This window comes from Phoxinus phoxinus, assembly GCF_949152265.1.
Source record: "Phoxinus phoxinus genome assembly, chromosome: 4".
Lineage (NCBI taxonomy): Eukaryota > Metazoa > Chordata > Actinopteri > Cypriniformes > Leuciscidae > Phoxinus > Phoxinus phoxinus.
In genome coordinates this window covers 38,448,718-38,467,279 of record NC_136879.1, presented here as the reverse complement: position 1 = coordinate 38,467,279, position 18,562 = coordinate 38,448,718, and the positions used below count along the sequence as shown (strand labels likewise).

At 36.9% G+C, this 18,562-nt stretch overlaps 1 protein-coding gene across 2 annotated transcripts in view; it reads left to right on the top strand.

Annotated features, from left to right (window-relative positions):
* Positions 1–18,562, top strand: part of LOC306997008 (protein NLRC3-like) — a 42,931-nt gene that overhangs the window by 3,668 nt on the left and 20,701 nt on the right. For both annotated transcript variants that reach the window (XM_079609995.1, XM_079609996.1), the window contains exon 6: positions 672–842. In XM_079609995.1, coding sequence (XP_079466121.1) covers positions 672–842 — 171 coding nt within the window. The remainder of the gene's footprint in view (positions 1–671; positions 843–18,562) is intronic.

Sequence of the window (18,562 nt, the reverse complement as noted above, 5' to 3'; positions counted from 1 at the left end):
TGATGTATGGTTTACACAGCAGAGTCATGCACTTAAATTGTACTATTAGATGGACAATTAAACATTAACGATATTTAGCTGAAAGTTAAACATTTTAATTTTACTGTGAGATTGACAATTAAGAATTAAATCACTGAGTGTGAAATTAGTGGTTCTCTAGTAAAGTTCAGATTTAATGTGTAGCAATGACTCTTACATAACAAGAATAGCAATGTACAATGAGACATTTAAGATTATTTACAAGTCATTACTTTTGCAAATATTTGGAGTGGAATTTCAAAAATATATTGATATGAATATTTGTCTATTAATCTGTTGTGCGTATCTATTTTGACATGCCGTTCTGCAGCGTGTAATTGGCCATCGGTCCTCAGCAGCGAGAAAAACTAAACTTTTATTCAGTGGATTATGTATAGTCTATAAAGAGCGCTTCCTTTACAATCATTATAAAGCTGTCACTCATCTCAGTTCACAATCTCACGTTCCATTATAAACAATAAAGTTGTCTACCGATACTTTTCTTACCGCTGCAAAAACACGTTGTAAACGGAAACATTTGACTATGAACCTTGGATAAGAATTTTACATTGTTAAATTATATTGGAATTTAAATTAGTTGGAAAGCTCTTTGATAGTGTTTAAATTATACTATTTGATTTTCATCTCTACAGGTTGAGATATTGTGATCTCACAGATGAAGGTTTTGCTGCTCTGACTTCAGCTCTGAGATCAAACCCTGAACACCTGAGAGTACTGAGTCTGTCTGGGAATAAAATAGGAGAATCAGTGAATCTGCTGTCTGATGTCCTACAGAATCCTCTCTGTAAACTGGAGACACTGAGGTAAGATCATATTTTACTCTCACACATGAATCACAATGTAAAGTATATTTGAAGTGTTCAGCCTCTTTCTGCTGCTGTGAGTTCAGATTATTGAGCTGTAAATGATTGAACACATGAGCTGATCCTCAATAACATGAAACTGCAGGACTGAGAGTCACACTGAAATACACACTTTCACACACAATCAACATTTCAGTGTCTTGACTTTAAACAGACTCGAGCTCAACACAGTCAGAACTGATAAATGAAGAACATGCTGGATTCATTCTTACTGTTAATTATGATCATCTTTCTGCGTTGACACTTTCTAAAGTATTGTTTTTAATTTTGTAAAATGAAAACACACACACACATTTTATATACATATATAAAGGCACAGTTTTGAAATTTTACTTTACCCTCCAGCACTTACATCATGTCCCATTTTCAAACACTCATAAGAGTGACCCTGACTATTACTGTATTTATTTTCAAGTCATTTTACTGTATAGTTTTGGATAAACAAAGACAAACTCACCCACAATGTCAAAGTGCATTCTAGTACTTGCACCATGTCCTATTTTCAAACACTGATAAAAATCTTTCAATTGATGTCTGTTCAGAGTGACCCTGACTATTACTGTTATCATTTACATGTGATTTTACTGTATAGTTTTGGAGAAAATGATAGGCAAACTCACCCCAAACATCAAAGTGCATTCTATCACTTAAACAATGTCCCATTTTCAAACACTAAGTATTCCTTCATAGGTTTGCTCATTCTTTCATTTGATTACTCTTTAGAGTGACCCTGACTATTATTGTATTTATTGTCAAGTCATTTTACTGTATCGTTTTGGAGAAAATTAAAGGCAAACTCGCCCCAAATGTCAAAGTGCATTATAGTACACATCAATGAACTTTGATGTTTAAGGCGAGTTTGCCTTTCATTTTCTCCAAAACTATACAGTAAAATGACTTGACAATAAATACAATAATAGTCAGGGTCGCTCTGTACAGACATCCATTGAAAGTACGAGCAAACCTATGAAGGAAAGATTTTTATGAGTGTTTGAAACTGGGACATGGTGCAAGTACTAGAATGCACTTTGACATTGTGGGTGAGTTTGTCTTTGTTTATCCAAAACTATACAGTAAAATGACTTGAAAATAAATACAGTAATAGTCAGGGTCACTCTTATGAGTGTTTGAAACTGGGACATGATGTAAGTGCTAGAATGAACTTGGATGTTTAAGGGGAGTTTGCCTTTGTTTATCCAAAACTAAACAGTAAAATGACTTGAAAATAAAAACAGTAATAGTCAGGGTCACTCTTATGAGTGTTTGAAACTGGGACATGATGTAAGTGCTAGAAGGTAAAGTAAAATGTCAAAACTGTGTCTTTATATAGGGGTGTGCGATATCACGTTTTTTGATCGTAGAAGATTAAAATGCCTCCACGATCTGCTTTTGAAGAAATATCGTAGTATCGTGTTAGTGCATTTATCAGTTCAGTTCTGGCGCCTCCATCTCAACGCGACATACATTCGCACATCACATGTTAATGCAGCGGAAGAGTTACACTCACGGGACACTGCAGTTCATAAAAGTTCATTATTTGCCTGTACATTAAAGCTTTGCCTGTTAAACATTTAATTTGCGTGCTGTTGCTGCGCAGTTCTAACTAACATGCGCTTTCTGAGCGCATACACCCGAAGCACACACACTAAAACGGCGAACAGCGCCTGACTACTGGACTAAGTTATCTTTCAAGTCTTATTGCATTAATACTGTCAAATACATACACACAAGGTTTACATAAACACAGTTGTTATGTCTAAAGTGAAAGCACACATTTGAGAGAAAATAGGGCGCGTGTCATTTGCTTGTCCATTAGATACGCCGGTCTTAAAGCGACAGTAGCCTAATAGTAAACATGCTGCCACTTGTCCTTAAAGAGATAGTTCACCCAAAAATGAAAATTCTGTCATTATTTACTCACTCTAATGCTGTTCCAAACCTGTATTAATTTCTTTCTTGTGCTGAACAAAAAAAAAGAAAATAATATATTTTGAAGAATGTGGCTATCCAAACAGTTGCTGGTCCCCATTGACTTCCATGGGGAAAACAATATACTATAGAAGTCATTGGGGACCAGCAACTGTTTGGTTACCCACATTCTTCAACATAACTTTTTATTTTCAACAGATAAAAGAAACTTATTCATGTTTAAAACACCTTGAGAGATTAAATTATGACAATTTTCATTTTAGGGGGAACTAATCCTTAAATGTTAATAAAACAACAAAACACAAAGAGAAAATCACTCACTGCTCTTGACTGAGAACTTTACAAGTAGCTTTAATAAGAATCAATGTATCATTTATACAGTGATGTCTAGTGTTTTATCTTTATATTTGTTTATTTAATTTCTTTTAATTTGAATGCTACTGTTAAATAAACCTACTGTAGCTGAAAAAAAGCACTGTTTATTTCATTTGTATATTATGTTGTTTAGCCTATTTTTATTTGCTCCACTATTTCCTAATTGTCTGCCATTCTTTTTTTATTTCAAATTTTGTTACTTTGTAAGGCTTTGTTTTTAAAATAGGGATATTAGTTTATCTGTAATGCTCAGTCACTTGCAAAAGAATAAAAACAACATAAAAGAGAATCGTGATAAAATCGTGAATTTCCTGAAAAAAAAATCGTGATATATTTTTGCCATATCGCCCACCCCTACCTTTATATATGTATATAAACTGTGTGTGTTTTGAGTATCATATTTCATACATCAGGTATGAATGTATATTTCATAGATTAGGGTTTATATAGCTCATATGTGCAATTCAATGATAATTAACAGATTAAAAGCCACCAAAAGCCTGTTGTGTCATATTTGTCATTTACATTAACATGAAAAATGTAAGAAAATAAATGAACTTATTCTTATCTTATTATTTTATCTTTTATTATTATATTACTATCTAAAAATTGATTTGTAGAGTGCTGACAATGACAATTGTTACGTGGGAGAAAAGATAGAAATGAAAATAGGAATCAAATTTGACTAATACAATGTTGGCAGTGTGATGGTAGTGAGGAGTGGTGGTGGTGATGGTAATGAAGATGGTAATAAATAATAAATGGCACACACACACACACACACCTATACATTTACACACTATTATTTCACTTCTGGAATTATGGAATTACTAGATTGTTCGTTACTGCACTATTTTGTTCTGCATGTTGTCTGTAAAGAAAAAAAAAAAATGTTTTTAAAATAAATTATGTATAATAATGAATGTATACTTTATATATACAAAACATTAAAATCAACAATAAAAGTGCAAAAAAATGTATGTATGATAATTAACATTAATGTTGAATTTAACCCTCTAGTGTACTTCATTTCAGAGTCACACTCAGGACCTTCGGGACCAAATGGTCCGGGAGGGTGGGAATAATATTTATAAAAAAAATTTAATGATTTAAAGTAATTAAATCAATTTACTTGTTTATAATATTTTTTCTTTTATTTTTTGGTGTTTTGAGAGAATTTTATGATTTATAATTAATATTTATGCAATAATTATGACCCATTTTTTACCATTGAATATAATAGAATTTTTTTATATATGTACTTTTTTTTTTTTTTTAATGAAGCTGTATTTCATTTTAGAGTCAAGCCTAGGCCTCATGAAAGCAATTTTTTTAATGAGATTGGTGCCATCTGGTGGATACACTGAGCATTTTTATCACGCAATAGCACATTTTTACCACTAGATGGATTTACAGCTTTCTGTAGAAAGGCTTGCGAATTCTAGTGATTTTTGCACATATTTGCCAAATTTTTTTCAAGTTGTTGATTTTAAAATATAATAACAGATTCTCAAAGACTATTTTTGTCTTTTTTTTTTTGTTTGTTTGGTTGGTTTAAATGGTAATTTGAAGTGCCAGTTTTACTTTATAATACAGTCAAACCTGAACATTGCATTAGAAAGAGAACAAATGGAAAGCACCCAATGTTTAATTCTAACTTAACCCCCTGAGGTCGGCAAACGCGCGGGCGCGTTTTGCTCGTTTTTTTTTTACATAGCAGCAAAATAGACCTAAAATACTCCGTCGGTTTTGGTCATACAGACTTAAGAAATATGAAAAAATAAGCTGTTAAATGTCCACTTTTTTATGTGTCCACTTACATTCGAAATAAAACATTGTGCTTTTGTAAAATAAAGAAAGTAAACAGGGAGTGCTTTATGCCTCTCCGTCTCCGTGAACTTTTTTTCTGAAGCACGTCTCTAAATTTATACAAATCTCAGCGAATACTATTCACTCAGACATGAGTTATATATCTCTATAATCATTTAAGTGTGTAGTTTTAAATTATCTAATTCAAAACTAAAACAAATATTCTCTGTTTATGTAATCTATATAAAAAGAGCGAGAGATCAGCCGTCCTCATTATCTTTCTGGCACCTCATTATCTGCTAATGTGACACGCCCATCGAGAGCGCGCCGCTATTCAAACGCAGATTATCTGAAGCAACACATGCAAACCAGTCAACGCCCACAACAGCTGGACAACACACTCGCTGTGAGGAATAGCTCTGCTAATAATATCGTGATTATCCTGGAAATTTTACCTCAAACGTGCTGGAGTAGCCTAACAACGGATCCAGCTGCAGATCATCAGTAAGTGCTTTGTACTAATCGCGATTTGAAATGGTGTCTGTAAACCGCAAAAGACTGTTTAAATTTGAATGGCGTTTCTGTGTTTGAATGAATGAACGGCACATGCTGTTGTTTACTCCAGTTCGCGCGTTTCTGTGTTTGAATGAATGAACGGCACATGTGCATGTTGTTGTTTACTAGCCTACAGCTCGCGCGTTTCTGTGTTTGAATGAATGAACGGCACATGATGTTGTTTACTCCAGTTCGCGCGTTTCTGTGTTTGATGAATGAACGGAACATGCTGTTGTTTACTCCAGCTCGCGCGTTTCTGTGTTTGAATGAATGAACGGCACATGCTGTTGTTTACTCCAGTTCGCGCGTTTCTGTGTTTGAATGAATGAACGGCACATGCTGTTGTTTACTCCAGTTCGCGCGTTTCTGTGTTTGAATGAATGAACGGCACATGCTGTTGTTTACTCCAGTTCGCGCGTTTCTGTGTTTGAATGAATGAACGGCACATGCTGTTGTTTACTCCAGTTCGCGCGTTTCTGTGTTTGAATGAATGAACGGCACATGTGCATGTTGTTGTTTACTAGCCTACAGCTCGCGCGTTTCTGTGTTTGAATGAATGAACGGCACATGTGCATGTTGTTGTTTAGCTACTAGCCTACAGCTCGCGCGTCTGTGTGTGTGAATGAAACTATCTAACTTATATTGCCTACTGAGATGAGTAAAAATCGACTGAATACGTTGAAATAAAATGTCTTTGTATAAGCAACATTTTAAACTGCAAATGAACATTTATGCCCTAATATAGGCTATATTATAAAAGACGATATGTTACAGACGAAATATGAAAGACAAAATTTCGTTTTGGATAGATTATAAAGTTTGTACTGCCACATCAAAACCTAATTTCCAAGGTGCAAACAAAATCTTAAAAGGTCAATATAAGCCTTCTCTTTAAATTATTTTTGTGTTTTATTAGTGACAAATTTGGGGAGAGGATAGCCTACATAATCCAAAACTTTCTGAAAATACGAATAAGAATTAACTGCACAATTACTAGAAATGTTTACCTTGGATATTATACAATTTGCAAGCATAGGCCTACACAGTTTGTGGAAAAATACACTTTTTTTTCAAGATGTTTCCAACTCTGAACCAATTCTGTAGTAATATATATATATATATGTGACCCGATCTGGCGAAATGAGTCGGAAGTCGCAACGTTCCATTTCAAGATACGGGCCGATAATGTGAAAAAACAATAAAAAAATTAAAAAAATTTTTTTTTGCTAATTTCAAAGAAAAGACATTCAAAAATAATCTTCCAAAGTTTCGTGGTCCAGATAATTAAGCAAATGTATTTAAATGACTATTAAACTTGACAAAGTTTTACTAAATTCGTTGGAAATGAACATTGCTTTTCTCAAATCCTCTCGTCACCTCTGAGCATTTCCCGGGTATCCCCTGAAACGTCACTATCTCTGCTCTCCAAATGGTGTTACACGTTGTATTGAGCCAATCAAAAAGTTTAGAAATGTACACAAACGCTGATCATTTGTCAATGGGAAGCCCCGCGGCACGCGATTGGTCCAGCCATCCTCCTGTCAGACTCGCAGCGCTCTGTGTAAACCCAATATGTAACTGTTGGTATCTCCGTTATTAATTTGTTACACTGTTATTGTCAACTAGCCTACACACACACACACACACACACACACACACACACACACACACACACGCACGCGCGCGCACGCACACACACACGCACAAACGCACACACACACACGCACGCGCGCACACACGCGCACACACACACGCACACACACACACGCGCACACACACACACACGCGCGCACACACACGCACACACACACACACGTAGCTAAAATGTAGCACTTCTGTTCAATCTTTCTGATTTTTGTAAATCTTTGTAAAAGTACCTTTTAAAATATTTATTCAAATAAATACTTTACAATAATTTGATCTTCAGCCTAGTTTACTGTAATAGCATTTATATATATTAATATCTTTGGTTAAATTAAGCTGTAAAAAAAATAGTTTATCACTTTAAATGCAATGGATTTTGAAAGATATCTACAAAAATACGGGCAAAAAACTTTAAAAGCTATTTTCTCAGGTTTCCAGTTGGAAAAAGAGGGCAGACGACCATAATTCAAATGTGTATATCTTTAAAACCATTCAAGGTATGACTTTGACTAGGATATCATTTGAAAGCTTATGATCTCCTCTTTCCATTGATATCAAAATCTCAATTTTGAAATTTGGGTCACTGTGACTCATTTTGCTGGATCAGGTCACATATATATATGTGTGTGTGTGTATGTATGTATGTATGTATGTATATATATATATATATATATATATGTGTGTGTGTGTGTGTATGTATGTATGTATATATGTGTGTGTTGTCTTTGCATTCTGTGTGGTTCATTGACACCTAAGGCTCATTAGTATGCAGCATTAGCAAGTCTTCTTTGTCTCCAGGTGTGAATGAGGACATTATTCATGACCTTGTTGGATCATTCACGCCCCCCTGCATATTGCCTTTCCAAACAAAAAGTGTCTTACAAAATTTAAATCAATCTATTGTTTAATGTGAACGATTAGCCCGGATGATTTTCAGATCATTTTGAAGTAAATACTCTAGCCGACAAGATCCATTAGTCAAAAGTATTGTGGAAATATGTGAAGTTGGTTGTTTGTGGTCTTATATCAGAACATTTAAGTTTGAGTTTTTTGAATAACCACGCATAAATAATATTCTCTCAAAAATGCAAACATGTACATACATGTTGCTCACATATTATGATAGTCATGTTCGTGCTAAATATAGTGTAATTACACCTTTGCCATTAATATGTTTATAAGCAACTGAAAAAAATACAAATATCAGGTCATGTCAAAACATCTCAAGGACCCCAAAAACACCTTAGACTCCAGAGGGTTAATAAAAATGCAATTCTTTCAGTCATAACATATTTTTATTAATCTTACACAATAAACATTTTGAATTCAATGAACAGTATTCAATGAACAGTAACTGACAATTCAATGAACAAACTGGTAACATTTGGTAACTGGTAACATCAAATAATTATCAAAAAACTAAAATAACAGTAAAACTATAATTATGATCAAACAATGGAAAATAGAAAAATGAAAAAAGTGTTTTAAATATCATAACTATATATTTAAATTATTTGCATACTATTTACATAGGCTATTATGAACAGTAACTAAAAATTGGCAACGAGTAGTTATAACATATACCATGTGTCACTTTTGGATTGATTTATTACCCCCTGCCCTGTCACAAATGATTGACAGGGAATCTGTGTCTCCAGAATATGTTTCTGATTTATGATGGGGTAACGGCGTCAGCGTGTCTAGTAACTATGGCGCCGCGTGACGTGTGACGCAGCCGGAGGTGTTGACCGGGGAATTTTAAAGAAAGGTGTCAGGACATACGTAGTGTTGCTTTCGTCAACGAAAATTATGACTCAATATCGTCGTCAACAAACCTTTTTCACGTGACGAAAACGAGACGAGACGTAAATGCTGGTCATGTGACGATGACTATAACTAAATGTATAATGCAATATTGTTGACGAATAAAAACGAGACTAAAAGTGGTTTACAAAATAAAAACTATGCTAAAATGTCTCCTCATTTTCATTGACCAAAACGAGACAAATGTCAGTCTCCTTGCACTGGGATTCGAGCAGCTGCAGCTTGCTTAAGGTAATGGCAAAAAAAAAACTTTTAGAACAGCGGCGAAAATGTAAAAGTAGGCTATATAACCTTTAATATATCCTTTTATTGAAACGGGTGCTTTGCTGTGCAAAGAGACACTTCGAAACATTTCAACCGCTGGTAATAGGCTACTTTCACTTTTGCCGCAGAGACAATTATGTCCTATAACGTGTCGCAGCTCAGTTTACGAGACATAGCCTACTGTTGAATGTTATTAATAACAAAACATGAATGAATGAGAAAGAAAATAGCAGGATGTGCTTTTTATATTGAAAATATATATTAAAAGCCCGATAATTCGCGAAAGAGAACTGAATTCTACTGATAGGATAGGAAGCTGCGCGCGCTTCAAGCGCAACACGCACACGCATAGTAGCCTGTCTTCGGTTGCGCGCCTAAACGGCCAAATAAACACAGAAATATATTTTTAAAAATGCCAAGTCGAGTATTCACGTAAACACAGTAGATGTAAGTAGCTACTGCATGTGCATTCTCTCTCTCTCTCTCTCTCTCTCTCTCTCTCTCTCTCTCTCTCTCTCTCTCTCTCTCTCTCTCTCTCTCTCTCTCTCTCTCTCTCTCAGAAGAAGATTTATGCTCAAAAGTCATCAGTTGGTAACTCAACCTCACAGTGAAAGCCATGCCCAATTAATTCTATTTTGCAACTTATTTATTGTTTGCTGAATATTTGTTTGTTTTTAGTTGTCTATGGACCTAATTATTAGCCTACTGTTTAATTTTAATGAGAAAAAAGCACGTCTTTAATAATAATATTATTCTCTTTTTTACTGTGGCTCTTTTGGAAAGTGCATTAACCAAAAAAAAAAATAATAATGGCTCCCGACCCCTAAATTAAGAAGATGCCGCTGCGGTGAGTTAGAGAAAGGGACATTTATGTGTCTATAGGCTATATTCTTTGTAAAATAAATAGGGCCTATGTTGTAAATTCAAATCAGAGCGTTTTCCGTGTCTAGTCTATAAGGTAACAATATAATAAGATAACATTGTTTGAAATGAGTTTGGCTAAAACAAAATTTGTTTCGTCTACATTACTACGAAGGCTAGTCTACTTATACTATATTGACTGGGTTAAATAGAACTGCATTGCATTACTAAAAAGAGACTAAAATACTATTTTCATTGACTAAAATTAGACTAAATGTCATTAGTTTTCGTCGACTAAAACTAGACTAAAATGCTCAGACTTTTCGTCGACTAAAACTAGACTAGACTAAAAAGAGTATGAATGTGACTAAAACTAATAAAAACTAAAATGACAGCTTGACACAAAGACTAGACTAAAACTAAAATTAAAACAGGCCGCCAAAAACAACTATAGACATACGGGAGCTCTAATTTGTATTACAAACGTTTTAGCATACTCGCACCTCACCATATGGCGATGGAGTTTTTTTTTTTTTTATGTCATGGTACATCCTGGACAGTCTTTTCATACCTACGTCACTACCTACGTCACTACCTACATCGTGGATTTAAACAAGGTTAGGGGATGTGGTGTTAGACACAGAAAACATTCTGCATCTTTCTCCTGCTACAATGGCTGCTCCGGGAACTTCTAAAACCCCTAGAAAGGTCATGTGTATTTCGCCAACAAGAGGACCTGTTGAAATGAGAGAGGAACTAACTTATGCACCAAGGAAAAAAACAAATGTTAGCTTGACAAAGTTTCTTCATGAAGACATAGCTAATGTGAAACGTGATTTCCCGATGTCTGGTAAACGCGTTCTGAGATATGCGTTTGACAAGGTGCAGCGTGTTGTGAAACTCTACACTGCTGATGTTGGAGACGAGTTTACATGGGATACTCCATGTGTGATTTTTCAAGACAAAGACTGGTTTGTGTTTTTCAACTACGTTTGGAGAGATTTGAACGACTGTGGTGATGATCCGTTATACGTCGCCGAGTGGGATGGCTTAACCCCTAACACAAGATTTCGGGTGGTCGGGGACCACACTAAAAAGCTACCAGACGACTGTGTTTATATTTTTTGCTGCAACGACAAGACAAAGCTCGACAGATATGTGTGGCCTATTCGAGAATCTGAGCATCATACGTGCTACGACATGAAATTTCTGTTTCGGTGGAAGGATGTTCGAATGCTTGACAGTATATTTACAGCTATAGACAAGATGTTTAGATGGTGTGACATGTATGATCGTTACAGTTCTGTAAAGATGCAACTGTTTCAACCTAAGAAGGGCGTTACCAACACCGAAGACCGCCTCTTAAGCCCACCCACATATTAGTCATTAAAAACGCCTACGGATCGGTACAACCGCTGCATTCATCCACCATGTCTCAAGGATCTACACCAGTCTACTGCTACAGCAACACCCCTGAGACTGCCCCAGCAATGCCTGATGACAATGCGACACCGTTGGAACCCCACCCACAAACCTGTGACAACAGCTGGTTGGATAAATTTTGCATGGATCTAGGATATCACAACCTGACCTTCCTTACAACACCATACGGCAACAGCGGTGCAATAGCAGGAGCGGCGGCCTTAGCAGGAATTGACGCCACAGACAGTTGTATCCGTTCTGACGGGTTCAAAATCATAAAAGCAACTGTTGTGGTCCTTCTGGAACATGTCATCAACAAAAAGCTGAAAGAAATCTGTTTGGGTTGTGAAGTGGATCACCCCAGTCAGATTAGACATTCCTGCTTGTTTGAACCAGATCCCTATTTCTTCTATTTCTTTGACACGTACTTTGAGGAACTGACACGTAATCTGGTGAGACCAGACCTTAAGCACATAGTTGCTCAAGCATTGAGCCGTTGTGGTTTAAGAGTTCACCCCCAGAGGATTCAGGGGTCAGTGGACGCTATTTTACACGAACTACGTGACGAGGTTTTCATTGTGGAAAAGCTTTGCGAAGTCAGAGAGAAAGTTCTGGACGGCAGCAGTGAACAAATTGTCTATGACGCTGTGGACAGCTGGAAAGGTATTGTCCAAGTTGACTGTTTGTGACAACAGCATGGGAAACACTTGTTTTGCAACCGGACTGGCTAAGTGTCTACTTAAACAACGTATTAGATGTGAGATGACTACCTTATTGTATAACTCAGGGCTCCAAACTGCGACTAAAATGGTCGCATTTGCGACCAAATATATTTATTTGCGAGTGAAATTTCTGCCAAGGTCGCCATTGGCGACAATACAAATTTACTCCCTTTGATTGTAAAATCTGCATCATACATGCATGTTTTATAGCCAGTAGCCTATCGCTTCATTTGTTTTGTTAACGTCATGAAATGAGACGCTTTGTGTGAACTGAGTGAAAGCGCCAAAATATGAACGGGTAAAGCGAATGTCACCTTTCGCGTCAGAAAAAAAAATGTCTTCAAGCAATCCTCATCTCTGTCAATCACCAGCACGCATGACACACCTCTGCTAACAAAAAATATGCGATATTTTAAATGCGTCATTCTGTTCATAGAACGCTCCATATGAAAGTTTTTTTTTTTTTGCAATGCCAATCTAGCGCTGACTCCATGACGAGCCAATAATCAGAGTTGTTCCCTGCACCGCACAGCTTAGTTTCTAGATGTAGAAACTAGAATGTTTTGCCGGACTGGACAAAAGCGAAGCGAACTGGGCGAGATGAGACAGCGTGTGTCTGTGCGCGAGCAATAGTGCGCGAGAGAGACCGATGTCTGTGCGCGAGCAATAGTGCGCGAGAGAGACCGATGTCTGTGCGCGAGCAATAGTGCGCGAGAGAGACCGATAAGGGTGTCTGCGCGCGAGAGACTTCAAATAACAAGAGACCTTTCAAATAACAACTACAGAATTTTATTAACTGACATCGGGATCCCTCTTACATGGCTACCTTCCAAATAAATCAATAATTTGACAGAAAATATTGATTTAAAAACGATTGTATTGCTTCCGTGTCCATGACAACGCTCTGTTTTTCATGGCAACTGTGTCTTATCAAGAAATAACATACTGCATTCTACATCAGAATTTAACCAAGCCATGTAATAATAGGTAATAATAATAATAACAGAAGATAATATCTCTAGTCTATCCTAATAATTATTATAAATACAATGTATATAAAATATAAATACAATTTAAAATATTAATAAATTATTTATTTTTATTTATTCTGGAGAAGCACTGAATTTTGGTGAATAAGAGGACCCATTTTATTTTGATACACATTAGCAGGAGATGTAGCACAATATGAATGTAAAAAAGCAGTTATAATTAGCCTATGTGACAAATCAACAAATAATTTTGGGCAAAATCGTGCAGCCCTACTGAGGTATGATCACGAGACACAAATTTTTTTTTGTGACTTTTGTTCAAGAGCGGGCAAAGAAATAGCGGGGAAAACGGAGTTCATTACAGGAACTAACCATTTCAAAAAAGAGACTGTGAGAAAACACGGGGACAGTAACTAAGCAAAGTAACATTTTTGGACTGTATATAGTTCATAAGTCGGAAGTGACATTCAGTTCCCAAATAAGCTTCAGTTCCCAGAACATTCACAAGATGAAAATGCTGAAACTGTAAGAAGAGGAGAGACATGCACACAACAGGGTGACTAAAAGTAAATGCATTGTTATGTGGCTCTTAAAAAAATTATTTGGCGCCTGTTTTTTCCCCCTATAGGAGCCAATGGCTCCTTACTTGATTTTTTTGTTTGGAGCCCTGTAACTACATTAATGAATGTGCCAATGTATCGATTACTGTAAACAGATGTGGTGTTGATGCCAGACATTTTACAAACCTCAAGAAACAAATGTGTGTTGTAAGAAATGTGTCAAATGAATGGTCAGATATGATGCGATTATGCGTTAATGCTGGTGATCCAATTTGTGTAACCATCAGAAAAATTTTAGACCTGATGACTGAATGTGGTAGTTTTATTAGAATAGCTGATATATTGTGTTTGTGTACATATGTGTCGGATCTATGTGTAGACATGTTGACAAGAAACAATCAGACTGATGTATGTAAAATTGTTGAAACACTGGTTGATTACATTCTAGAGAAAAACATTGTGGTGTGTATAAATTTTCTACACTACATTGATGCTGTATGATACCTTTGTGTCCTTTTAATGTTTAAGAAATAAATACCCGAACCACTTAAACCATCTGTGTTATTCTTTTGTGGATCGTGAAGTGTCAATATGTCCGAAGAAATGAAAAAGGTTTATTACACACCTTCTAACCCTGGTTCTTTAGGGGGTAAAAAACGTTTAAAAGAAGCTGTTTTAAAAGAGACGGGTGTTCGTTTAACCGATAAAGAAGTTTCAGATTGGGTCGCTGGCGAGGATGCATATACACTACACAGAAGTGCCCCACTAAAATATAAAAGGAATCGGGTTTTTGTCTATGGTATTGATATGCAGTTCCAAGCCGATCTAGTAGATATGTCGGCATATGCCGAGGTAAATGACAACCACCACTTTCTGCTTACTTGCATTGATTTGTTTAGTAAGTACTCGTGGACAAGGCCTTTAAAAAACAAGAGTGGTGTAGAGGTCTCTAAAGCTTTTGAATCCATACTGAAAGAGGGTCGCATACCACAAAAACTACAGACAGATAAAGGAAAGGAGTTTTTTAACAAACACTTTCAAAAGGTGACAAAAAAGTACAATATTAACCATTTTTCAACAAACACAGAATTAAAGGCGTGTGTTATCGAGCGGTTTAATAGAACCTTAAAAGGAAGAATGTGGAGATATTTAACAGCTATAAACTCCAAACGTTACATCGACATACTTCAAGACATTACACAAGGATACAATGTGAGCTATCACAGAAGCATCAAGATGAGACCGATTGATGTGGGAACAGAAAACGAATCTGTGGTGCTACATAACCTATATGGTGATACCAAACCCCGCAATGTTAACCCCATATTTAAATACAAGATCGGGGACGTGGTTCGAATTTCTAAAGTCAGAGGCCCGTTTGCAAAAGGGTATGAAGAAAACTACACACAAGAGTATTTTACTGTATCAGCGTGTATTCCACGAGACCCTCCTGTTTACAGATTGAGTGATTATGATGGTGATGTTATCAACGGCGTTTTTTATGCTGAAGAATTACAAAAAATATTTGTCAGTAAAAACAAGACATTTAAAGTTGAAAAGATTTTAGATAAGAAGAAGCAGGGTCGCAAAACATTAGTACTGGTACAATGGCTCGGATGGCCTGCAAAATTTGCATCATGGATCGATCAGAAAGAATTAGTTGACGTACAGGTGCCATAAAAACAAAGGACAAGCACAGACTGTCTGCAGTTGTATAAAAAACAGACATGGCAGAGGGTGGTTTTTATGTCACACTACCATGCAATGCTTCACAGTCTGTATATCCTGATAATACAATCTCTAATTATAGAACAAGGATGGCTACCTCTATAAATATAAGAGGAGAATGGGAGGTAGGTCTTGTTCAAATTGAATATCCTAGAAGTTGGTACACCTTTAACAACAAAGATGCCTTTTTTGAGATAAACATCGAACCCACTGCTGTCGACGGCGAAAAAAACACTAACAGCATACGTCGTGGTGTAGATGTGAAGAAGACCGACTTATCGAGACTACGCATACCTATAAAGACAGGTTATTACGACAAGGTCCCAACCCTGGTTAGTGTGATAAATGATTTACTAGCCCCTCATGGGTCATTCGGTTACGATGTTGTAAAAAACAAAGTATTTCTGAAAGCAAAACCTAACATTTCAATAACCTTCCATGGAAAACTAGCCATTATTTTAGGGTTGAAACCAGGTGCCTCGATAGGAGATTCTATGCGACAAAAAACAAACCCCGGAAAAACTAATTTTGAAAAGGATGTTGTAACATATGCAATGCATCAGGCAGACATACACGGAGGTTTCTACACTCTGTATATATACACAGATATTATACGATACCAGTCAGTAGGTGATGCCTTCGTACCACTCCTGGAGTGTGTACAAATAACCGGTGATAACAACAACACAGTCAGTGTACGATACGACAAACCCCACTACGTGTCTATCAACAAATCGGTCATCGCAGATATTGCTATAGAAGTAAAGGACGATCAAAATCAACACATCCCATTTTCTTACGGGAAAGTGTGCATTAAACTACACTTTAGGCCAGTAAAAATTTTTCATTAAAATGACATATTTCAACAATCACAATGTTGATCCCATGCGTTATGTGGCCTATTACCAGAATCAGGCTGGCAATGGACTTCCGGGCTATTCCGGCGGAGTTATGTATGGCGCTGGTTTGGGCGGACTTTTTAGGGGTCTCTTTAGAATGGCTATACCACTACTGAGACGAGGATTTAGCATAGCCAAGCCACATCTTAAATCAGCAGCGAAAAACATACTAAGTGACGTTGTTAGTAATACGTTATCACGATCTTTTAATAACAATCACGATACTTAAGACGGATCCGGATTAATGGTGATAACACGTAAAAGTGTACCTAGGCCTCCGGGGGTGCGGAGGAGTGGCCAGAAGCAGAAGAAAACAAAACGGTCCCCCAAGAAAACATCAGTTGTAAAACGCAAGCGCAAGGATACGGCTAGGCGTACTGCTTCAAAAAGATCAAGGAGTTCTGTTAAAACAATATTTTAGATCATGGCGTTACTACACAACATGTCAGAAGAGTGTTTAAAATCCGAACTGGATCTTTTTACTGTACCCCTGACACAGACCGCTATTGAAAAGAACACTTATATCGAAATTCCGCCATTATCTGCGATATCTCCGACATCGCCTCTGGAATTTTTCATTGCGGGGAATGGAGAGGATTACGTGGATCTAAACAACACATTGTTGTTTATGCGTCTCAAAATCACTTATGCAGATGGGACGGACATTGCTGACGGAGACCCCGTAGGGCTTATCAACTATCCGGGAGCCACAATTTTTTCACAAGTGGACGTGTCGCTTGGAGACCGTCTCATTTCACAGAGTTCTAGCACATATCGATATCGCTGTATGATAGAGTGTCTTACTAATTATGGTAAAGATACCCTTGAAACACTTTTCTCAGCGGGGCTCTTCTATAAGGACAAAGCCGGGCATATGGACATTTCAGACCCTGCCGGGGCAAATAACGGCCTGACAAAGAGAGCAGCCTTCACCAACGCTAGTAATGTGGTCGAACTACTCGCACCAGTTCACAGTGACATCTTCTTTCAAGATAAACTTTTACTCAATGGATTGGACCTTAAAATTAGAATGACGAGAGGTAAAGACGAAATCTGTTTGATGAGGAGCAATGACATAGCCTACAAATTGAACATCCAGTCTGCATCACTTTTTGTGAAAAAAGTGACAGTGTCCCCAGCTGTGAGACTGGGTCATGCGCAAGCCCTACTCTCAACCACTGCAAAGTACCCCATCGACAGGGTGTGTTTGAAAAACTTCTCAATACCAGCCGGATCACGGGTCTGTAATCAAGAGAACTTATTTTTAGGAGCATTGCCAAAATCTCTGGTTCTAGCGATGGTTGATAATGACGCATTTGTGGGGTCATATAATAAAAACCCTTTTGCATTTAAAAACTATGATTTAGAATTTTTAGCCATTTATCTGGATGGTCAACAGTACCCCTCGAAGCCTCTGCAGCCTGAATTTGAAAATGGTTCTGCAGTGCGTGAGTTTTATCAGTTAGCGCTGGCTTCTGGAAGGCATCTTAAAAACCAGGCTCTAAGTATCGATAGGGAAGATTTTCTGCATGGCTATACACTCTACACGTTCAATTTCACACCAGACGAGGATTGTGGACAGCATGTATCACTTGTCAAAAGTGGCAATATCAGACTAGAAGCACGCTTCAGACAGCCAATACCACAGAATGTTACCTTAATTGTTTATGCTTTGTTTGACAACATAATTGAAGTATCAAATCGACGACAGGTGCTTGTTGATTACTATTAACGGGTTAAAATGAACACTGTGCAGCTTACGGGTGTCATGGATAAGATTTCGTGCAATACTTATTTTCTTGGAGTGCTACCATGTGACTATCTACCGAAAACCCCTTTAAGAACATTACCATCAATGGTTTTAATCAATACAGATCCATCAGGCCTCCCAGGCCAACATTGGTTGGCCATCTACATAAATGATGATAGCGTAGGTTGTTTTTTCGATAGTTTTGGTAATAAACCAGATTACCAAGGCTTTCACCCCGTTATCAAAGACTTTTTAAATCTCAATTCTAGTGCAGTACAATATTCCACTGTGCAAGTCCAAGATTTTTCATCAGACACCTGTGGTCAACA